General features: G+C 45.2%; 1 protein-coding gene across 1 annotated transcript in view; it reads right to left on the bottom strand.

The window, feature by feature from the left end:
- Mypn (myopalladin) overlaps positions 1-9,687 on the bottom strand; it is an 88,406-nt gene that overhangs the window by 48,567 nt on the left and 30,152 nt on the right. Inside the window, exons 3-4 of the mRNA XM_021174306.2 lie at positions 5,024-5,199; positions 2,974-3,025 (exon numbers count right to left, since the gene is read on the bottom strand). Of these exons, the coding sequence (XP_021029965.1) occupies positions 2,974-3,025; positions 5,024-5,199 (228 nt within the window). The remainder of the gene's footprint in view (positions 1-2,973; positions 3,026-5,023; positions 5,200-9,687) is intronic.

Below are 9,687 nucleotides of genomic sequence, written 5' to 3' on the forward strand. Positions count from 1 at the left end.
CTCTCTCTCTCTCTCTCTCTCTCGCTCTCTCGCTCTCTCGCTCTCTCGCTCTCTCGCTCTCTCGCTCTCCCCCTCCCCCTCCCTCTCCCTCTCCCTTCCCCCTCCCCCTCTTCCTCTGTCTTTCTGCTGGCTTTGAACTGGCTACATAGCTGAGGGGGACCTTGACCTTCTGGTCATTCTACATTTACCTTCTGAATGCTCTATGAATGCTCTAATTAGAGGCATGAGCCCCTATGCCTGTTTTATGTGGTGATGGGAATCAAATCCAGGGTTTTGTGCTAACTGGGCAAGCAAACCACCGATGGCTTCTTCTCTTCCCGTGTCAAGCAAGAAAAGAATTGGGGGGGGGGGAGCCCAGGCTTTATAAATCTTTATTTCTTGGATTTTCCCTGGCAAAAATAAAAATATTCTAAAGTCAACAAGCTCTTCAAATGTACACAAGTTAAAGAGATTTGAACCAGGAAGTACTCTTGAGAAGAAGGCTGAGGGGGAAGACAGAGGCCTGGGGATCTGGCCAGAGGACCGGACAAGAGAAAGAGCCTAAGGCAGAGAGGAAGGCTCTGGGTGAAAGATTCTTGTTTTTCAAAAGAGCCCTGGGAAACAGGAAGCATCGGGCTTAAAGGGCCCCTCGTGAACTTGAACATAGGCCTCTCACCTATGGCCATGAGGGCAAATAACCACTGACCACTGACAGTGGACTATTCTATTCTTTCTTTAGTCTGGATGCTGCTTCTCAGCTTCTTCATCTCTAAAATGGGTAAATAATCACTTGGCCAGTAAAGCTCTCAGTCGGGTTAAAGGGGGTAACTCCCATCAGATGCTTTGAGGATCCTCACTTTTGCTACGCTCAGTAGAGATGCCTGTGAAATCTCTGTACAACCAGGGAGGACATACGGACACAGAATGAATGTTTCTCCTAGACAGGCAGCATGTGTTCTAAGAAGCAAAATTGCATGCCTTCCCAGCACTTGATCAGCTCTGCAACAGGAAAGTCTCCTTTCTTCTTCTCACAGCTACTGCGTAGAAAGACTGCTTCCTAACCTTCACTGTAGCCAGACGTGACCCTAGGATGAATTTTTGGCCCATGAGGAAGAGGGGTATGTGCAGCTTAATTCCAGCACTCGGGGAGGTAGAGGCAGGCAGATCTCTGTGAGGTCCAGGCCATCCTGGTCTACAGAGTGACTTCCAAGACATCCAGGGATGTACAGAGAAACCTTGTTTTAAAAAAGCAAGGGGAGAGATTTCGGGTGTGGGATGAGGGGAGAGGGAACTCAAGAGGAAGGTTGGTATACCCCTCTCCTTCCTCTCATGCTGAAGAGATGGGGGCTATGTGTTAGCATGAGGTAAAGCAGAAAGCTGGATCTGGCCACCAGAGACTCAGGATGGCCCATGTTGGTACTGAGTACATGGAGAACTCTGTTTATCAGACAAATCCTGAGATGTATGTAAATAAGAAATAAATATCTTATTGTTTAAGTCACAGTTAGTTTGCTCTCTGTTATGTACAACTGAAGCTAAAATCTTTGCTATAACAAGTAAATTTAATGGATACATGTGATCTCTCTCACTTATTGAAACCTGCAGACCAAGACCCGTATCCACTAGTCTTTGTAGCAGGATCCAGGGGCTCCGAGAGAGGAAGGACGTGTGTGTAGCTGAGGACGAGTCTATTATGGATCCCGGAGAGAGAACCTTGAGACTGGGGGGTGGGCTGGGGGGTGTTAATGATGAGTCGGAATTTTCACAACGGGAAATTGAACAAGAGGCACTGTCTGAGGGAAAAGCTAAAAAACGAATGCCATGCTGTTTGAGTGAAATGCCAGCCAGGAGGAAAGACTGAGGCAGGCTCTCCTGTCTCAGCTGTCAATCAAAGTCGACCTTCTTTGTAATGGAGACCAAGTGAAGATTTTTTTTAATGTCATTTGTTTCCTGTTGGGTTTGGTTTTTCTACAGCACGATGATAAGACCAGAACGATTTATCTGAGAGCGACTGGTACTGCCTCAACGTATATAAAAGAGAGAGAAGGGCGGGGTCAGAGAGGAAGATCTTTAAGGAGGTGATGGCACTGTACATGCGTACAAGACCGGGACTGGGGACCAGGGCCTTGGGAATGATGGTAGGAAGGGGTGATAGGGTTAAAGCGGAATCCCTGACTTGCTAATGTTCACATGCACACAGAGCTGTGAGCAAGTTATCGCCAGGATCAATGCAAAGAGCATTTGAGCAACAAAACGTGATTTCTTCCCTCCCAGGGCTTAAAAGGGGCAGGACGAGCTGCCCAGCTCTGCGAAGCCTTTCTTGATCTTTCTCTCTCCCTGGACCAGCGGTCTATTGAGCCCAGTCCTGTTCCACTGTACTTCATTACACTTGGAATTTCTTACCCTACTTCCTGTACAAGTCCCTCTACTAGATCTTAAATCTCGTATAGGCAGAAAGCCCATGATTCTTCACTGAATCAGACACAGCGCCTGGGCCACAGCAGGGGATCAATCAAAGTTGTAGGAAAAACAATAACTAGATTGATAAAACTTTACGCAGTGCCACTGGTTAGCAAAAAAGGCTATGACTTGCCAAGACATTTATACTGTCTGAAACTCATGGCAATCCTCCCGCCTCAGCCTCCCAAATGCGAGATTACAGGTGTGCTCCACCACACCCAGCTTTATAATTACTATTTTTAAGTGTACTTTAAAAATTGGGAGATATATATCCTTTTTAATAGATAGATATAATGATACTTCATAAGGGACATTTCATTTTTTTAAATGAATTTGAATCAGAAAGGATTCAAATTAATCTGGTGGACAGGATATAAGCAAAAATAAATGGAATCTTCCCTAAATCCGCCCATATATATATATGTCTTCTTGAAATGTCAGGCTCTACCCTGGAAGCACCTCCTTCAAGTTCTAAGGCATTAAGTGGGGGTTCTCTTGGGGTCTGCGGACTAATGTTGAGGCTGTAAGAATTACCGATTCATCTCTTCTTTGTTAGGGTCCCCTTCTGAGTCAGAGGAAGAGACTCCTGGAGAAAGGGAAACAAAAGACCGATCATTTACTAAACAAACTCCAAAGACCTAAAAAAGAAACTTAGACTTAGGAAGGGGCCTAGTGGTTCCCCGTGAACATTCAATCTGGCAAGGGAGGAAAGTTCACCGGAAGAGGCCAAGGGAGCCCTTCAAGGCCATGAGCCTCGTGAGTATTACAAAGTTATACAGTTCAAAGGAACTGGGCCCTGTTCTGAATCCCGGTGGGTAAAACACCTGCTAAGGTTTTGGGATTGGCAGGGTGCTCTTTGCAGGCACCCCCTTGTGATCACAAATCCTCACAGAGTGGGTGAAAGGGGGGATTATTCCGGATTCCAAACATTGCAGGTGTAGGTGGGGGCTCTTCCGTCCTGTCCTAATATTAACAAGTTATCCTTCATCTCGGGGGTGGGAGTCTTCTAGGTGCAGATGCCAGAATGAAAAGACACACAAACAGCAATGCAATCTCAGTTCTCTTACCAGATGCCTGAGCCTAGATTGCCTTCTCAAGATAGCAAACTCCAGGAATATACAGTAGAGCTAAATCTGGAGGTATTTATTGTGCTCTTGTGCTCCAAAACCTTGAGGCTAAAAATGCTGAGCACATTCCTGCCGGTGTATTTATTCACTAAATGTTTGTCAAATATTCAATATGTGCTCCGTTCTGTGGAAATCATTAGGGGATGCGAATAAGGAGCAACGAGACCACTTTGGCCTTGCAATCTTCTTGGCAGATGAGTGTTTATTCCATGATCATATAACATGCAAGTGCAAGGTATTTGTAACAACACTTAAGGTATCAACTAGGCAAAAACAGGGACTAGAGGATTATGCCCTAGATCAAACCCAGAGGACGAAGCGAATAGGATCACAAGCTTGGTAGACACCCCAGGACTACAACTTGATTTCTCCTCTAAAACTACTTCTGTTGAAATCGCCTTCCTTCCCAAAGCTCTCAAGTGGTCACCTGGTTTCCACTCCTGGCTCCCGACAGTGTGTCTTCTCAACCAGCAGCTAGGGAACCCATCATGTTATGCCACACTGCCCCTCCTCAGAGCCTCCCAGGATTTCCTGTGTTACTCAAAAGCAAAGCCCTTGAGGTGACTGAAGAGGATTTAGGATCTGCTCACCTGCCACCCCACACCTCAGCCTCACCTCGGGCTTCAGGCTTCCTTTGCTTCGTTCTTGCTTGCTCTACTCTGGCCACATTAGCTCGACTCTTCCTATTTTGTTTAAATTGTCTTTATTATTATTACTATTTTTATTAGCGTACATGTGTGTATGTGTGTGTGTGCATGTGTGTGTATTATGTGTGTGCATGCGTGCGTGCGTGTGTGTGGTGTGTGTGGGTATGTGTGGGTGTGCATGTGTGGTATGTGTGGTATGTGTGTGTGTTGTATGTGTGTGTGTGGTATGTGTATGTCCCTGTGCGTGTGCATGGGCACGCTCGTGTGTGTGTGTGTGTGTGTGTGTGTGTGTGTGTGTATTGTATTGTATAGGTATGCATGAAGGTCAGAGGACAGCATTTCTGAGTTGGGTCTCTCCTCCACTGTGGGTACCAGTGTTCAACTCAGGTTCTGGGCTTTTAGTCACCAAGGCATCTCATTGGCCCCACACTGGCTCATTTCTACCTCGAGACTGGCACCTCTTACCTCTGAGCTACCACACTTGCTGATCTTTCTGCCTAGGTGATTTCCCTGGACTGTCCTGTGGCCACCAGCTTTTCCCTCAAATGTCACCTGGTGAATGAGCTCTTTATTGGTCATCTCTTTCCTATTTTTTCTGCAATGTTATGTATTTATCTTGGTTTATCTCATTTGTTTGGAGTTTCTCCCATTATAACGGGAACTCATTGGCACATCCGCTGAAGAGCTTTGTCTACTTGGTTCATGACAAGTGTCCCCAGTGTCTAGAGGGGTAGAAAAGGGCCCCCTACAAATGTATACGTAACTACAGATAGTTAGAACATGTCACACTCCAAAAGTATTTAGCTTTACCTTCTATGTAAATCTCAGCGGAAGTTGAATCTGTCCCATAAATGTTGGAAGCAAAGCATGAGTATCGTCCTGTGTCCTCTTCGAAGGCTTCGGCGATGGTCAGTGAGTGAAGGTTTCCTGCCTGCACAATGTGGATGTCTGGAGAGTTTTCAAGCTCCTTGCCTTCACAATACCACCTGCAAGGACGAGAATATCGCCATCAGACACAGCAGAAACCGGAGAGTTCTCAGGGATGGTGGGATTTACTAGGGAGGTGGAGGTAGCAGCGTCAGAGGTTCAAGGTCATCCTAGCCTACATAGTGGAGGTCAGCCTGAGCCATAGGAGGCCCTGCCTCAAAACAACTACAACAAACACCAAAACAAACACATGAAACTGAATAATATCAAGAGTAGAGATGGCTCCAGATGTTTCCCGAGGAGACCTACATCCAAGCTTTGAGTCAGAATGCGAAGTAAACCTTTGGTTTGGTATTGTTTGAGTGTAACAGCGAGATGCGTCGGCAGTATCCAAACCACACTGATATTTTACTCTGGGAATTGAGAAGTGACTCCTGCTGAAAAGGACAATGGTGAGCTGGCTCAGCGGTTAAGAGTTACTGCTAGCTGAGAAGCCTGAATCCCATTCCGAGCACGGAGCTCACAACCACTTGGGATCCCAGCTACTGGGGATTGGATGCTCTTCTGTCCTCCATGGACACTGTTTTGCAACACTGCACACAAATTCACACATATACACACATGCTTTTGTTGTTGTTGTTGTTTTTAAAGAATTATACAACTGAAAGATGTTGAGAAAACCAACACTGTCGATCACAAAGCTGAATCTGCGATACAGATGTTCATTTCCTCCCAAGTTTTTATAGCACACATCAAGTGCTGCTTCATCTCATCTAGAGAGCCTCAAAGAGGTGGGAAGTGCTTACGATGTCAGGTGCACTTGTGTATGGCACTATACGAAATTTAATTTATTCTGTTACTACTTCGCCTAGGACTGACCTAGCCCTGGTAGATAGCCCAAGTTAAAAGTTTCTATGCATGATGTATGGTTTGTTTGTTTATTTATTTGTTTGTTTAAGACAGGATCTTGCTATGGTAACTATGGTTCCATGGCCTGGAACTCACAAAGACCAGATTGGCCTCAAACTCCAAGATCCACCTGCCTCTGCTTCCTGAGGACTGGGATTTAAGGTGTAGACTACATACATGCCTTGCTGGTCTTTTATTTTAATTCTGTATATTTAGTTAGAACCTTTTACTATGTATAGCATACGGGGTATTTTTTCTAGCCAAAAGTTAATACAAAATAATCTATGGAATATTTAGGGGCTGGAGAGATGGGTCAGTGTTTAAGGGTGCTTTATTGCCTTACAGAGGACTGCAGTTTAGTTCCTGAATGCTTATAAGATGGTTCATAACAGCTTGTAACTACTCCATCTCCAGGGGATCCAGCATCCTTTTCTGGCCTCATGAATACCTGCATTCACATGCACAGACATATATATACTTTTTAAAAAAAAATGTATCTTAAAAAAAAGAAAGAATAAAATGTGAAAGGTGCCTAGTAAGAAGAACAAACATTGAAATATAATTTTTCACATAACAGTTTTGAAAGAAAAATCTATTGATCACTTCCATATATATTAGTGATAAGAAAAAATAATATATCATTCCAGTTGGGCCATGGTAGTGCACACCTTTAATCCCAGCACTCGGGAGGCAGAGGTAGGCACATTTCTGCGTTTGAGGCCAACCTGATCTACAGAGTGAGTTCCAGGACAGCCAGTGCTACACAGGGAAACCTTGTCTCAAAAAATAAACAAAAAAGTGGTATCATTCTTAGGAAAGGACTGTGGCAGTGATGTTAAAATCACAGATACACTTTGTTCTCGGAACCAACAATCTCACTGGGATGTGTACAGAGAGACTTGCAAATGTGCAAACTAGGAAATATACAGGTTACCCTGAGAAGAGCAAGCCATTAAAAACAAGCTAACTGTTCATCTTTAGGTCATTGTTCTCCAAGCTAAGATACAGCCACTATACAATGGAACATGGCAGCTCCCACAGGAGGATGGGAGGGAGCACTAAGTGTCAATGTAGATGGATCCCTAAGATATACTTAACCCTGAGTGGCTTAGTTCCCACCCCCCACTACCACTTGACCAAAGCAGGATTCTAACGCTCACTCTAGAAATTACATCTGTTCACCTACTTTCCACAGGCAAGCTGCTCGATTCTCTTGCATAAATACATCGAGGTCACCCCCGTGTCCAGTACATCACAGTCACCCCTGTGTCCAGGTTCTCCCTTCCTCTGCTTTCTACCGCTATAAACATAACTCATCCATGGATCTGTGGCTTAGATATCCCACATGAGGCTTCATTTACCACCAATGATTAGTGTGTTTTCTAACTCCATCTTTAAAAAAAAAAAAAAAAAAGACAACTTACATCCTGAAAGTTCTGATTGACTGCAGTCTTTCACTGAGTCTCTGTTTTGAAGTTCTGTTTGTCTTGCACTGGGTTCCTAACCTTTGAATTTTATCTTCACAGGGATAGTCTGCCTCATCCAGGACAGTACCTTTGCACTCCTGAAGCATCTGCAGGGCCTAGCACAGCTCTGTCCCCTTTCTCCTTTGGCATCTTATGTCATCCCTTGGTATCAAGCACACCTCCACCTCTGATCTGCTTTCTCAGCCCGGACTGAGTCTCTCCTCTCCTCTCCCCCATCCCCTTCTGTTTCAGCCTTATGAGCACACTGAGCCCCTCTCTACCACGGATCTTTATGTAGACGGTGTTTTCATTGATAGGGGATCTTATTACATTTGTGAAAAGCTTTCCCATGGTGGAGCGTGCCTGCTGGAGCATGCTTGTGGAGGTCAGAGGACAGCCTGTGGGAGTCAGTTCTCTCCTTCCACTATTCGGGTCCCAGGAATTGAACTCGGGTCATCAGACCTGGTGACAGGTGCCTCTACCCTGAGTCATCTTCCTCCAGGCCCTTGACATAGGCTCTTACTAAGAATCCCAGTTTGGCTTGAAACTTGTTTATGTTGCCCAGGCCGACCTTGGCTTTTTGTCCTGCCTCCACCTTCTGAGTGCTGGGATTACATGCATGTCCTCCCACATCTGGCTCCACTGTGGGATTTTTGTGATCCCTAAAGTCATCTGCCCCAGATCTTCACAAAGATCTGTTGGGGCTTGGTCTGGTGCTGTGTATACACATGTTATATTCTGTTCTCCAAGATCCAGCTGCCCCCAGAGGAGAGAATTCTCACATATACCAGCCTTGGTTATGTAAACCTCGCTCCCAAGTTTAAAGTTAATTGGTTAATAAAATGCTAGAGCCTGCGATTGGGCGGTAGAGAGTGAAAGGAAGGACTTGAGGATCGAGTGAGGCATCTCAGGAGACCAGAAGAGGAAGGAGGAAGGAGCACGGGGAGAGGATAAGGTTACCATGAGGCCAGATGGATCATGATGGATCATTCATGGGAATGAATGACTCAGGCGAGACTGAAACAGCATGTAACAAGTCGCCTATGGCTGGAAAGTAAGTTACAAAAGCTCACAACCTGCCCAAGCTCGGCTTAAAAGCTTGTAAATTAAATACCAGGTACTGGTGCCTTTTATACAGGCTAGCTAGAATAATAACTAATTTTGACATGAGCTTCGCTAAATGAGACCACTGCTCAAATGTCACGTTCTGGGAGAAGCTTCCCAGACCCTTTTCCCAGGACGACCTCTTTCTATTCATTCTATCACGCTAATCCAAGCATTAGTTGCTTTTGGTAGCAATGACCAAGCAGTGACCTTGGCTAACAACACAAAGGAGGAAGGATTTTCCTTGGCTCAGTTTCAAGGGGTCTAGTCCTTGCTTGCTTGTCCCAACAGTCTACTTCCTCCAACTGGGCCTTCTTCCTAAAGTTTCTAATCTTCCAAACATGGCATCAGGAGCAAGATGACCATTCAATATATAAACCCATGGGGACATTTATATCCAAACCGTGGTACGTTCCTTTGTCATCCTCTCAGTATCCCTTACTATTTGAAATCATATAAACTTACCTGGTCACTGTCTGCCCCCCCCCCGAAAGCCCTTACCCCATCCTTCCTCCTCTTGCTTCTATGAGGGGTTTCCCTCCCCCCCCCCCCCACTCCTGCCTCCCCCCCCCCAGTAAAGCCCACAGCAGACCTCACCTGTCATAATTACCATGACAATCCCATCATTCACAGCTGTGCCCTGGTCCATGCAGGTACTCAGAAGGAAAGGGTTGATGGACTTGTCGAATGAGCAAACAAAACGACCGAAAACATTCATGGTTGATGTTTTATGGGTGTGCGTTTGCCTCATCAGACTCATGGCCCATCTCTGAGCAGCAGATACAGGACCTGCGACTGCCAAGACAGTTTCACACAGCTCCCGGGGCACACAGCTAACCCAAACTGTGAGGAGTGGCCATGAATAAACCTGAAACACTGGGCTTTTGATCAAACACTGTGTATTAAGCATATTTATCATCATTATTTTCCATTTGAAATACCCAGAAAATACTACTAAAAAGATTTTCTTTCTTCCTTCCTTCCTTCCTTCCTTTCTTCCTTTCTTCCTTTCTTCCTTTCTTCCTTTCTTCCTTTCTTCCTTTCTTCCTTTCTTCCTTTCTTCCTTTC

This window comes from Mus caroli, chromosome 10, assembly GCF_900094665.2.
Source record: "Mus caroli chromosome 10, CAROLI_EIJ_v1.1, whole genome shotgun sequence".
NCBI classification, from domain to species: domain Eukaryota; kingdom Metazoa; phylum Chordata; class Mammalia; order Rodentia; family Muridae; genus Mus; species Mus caroli.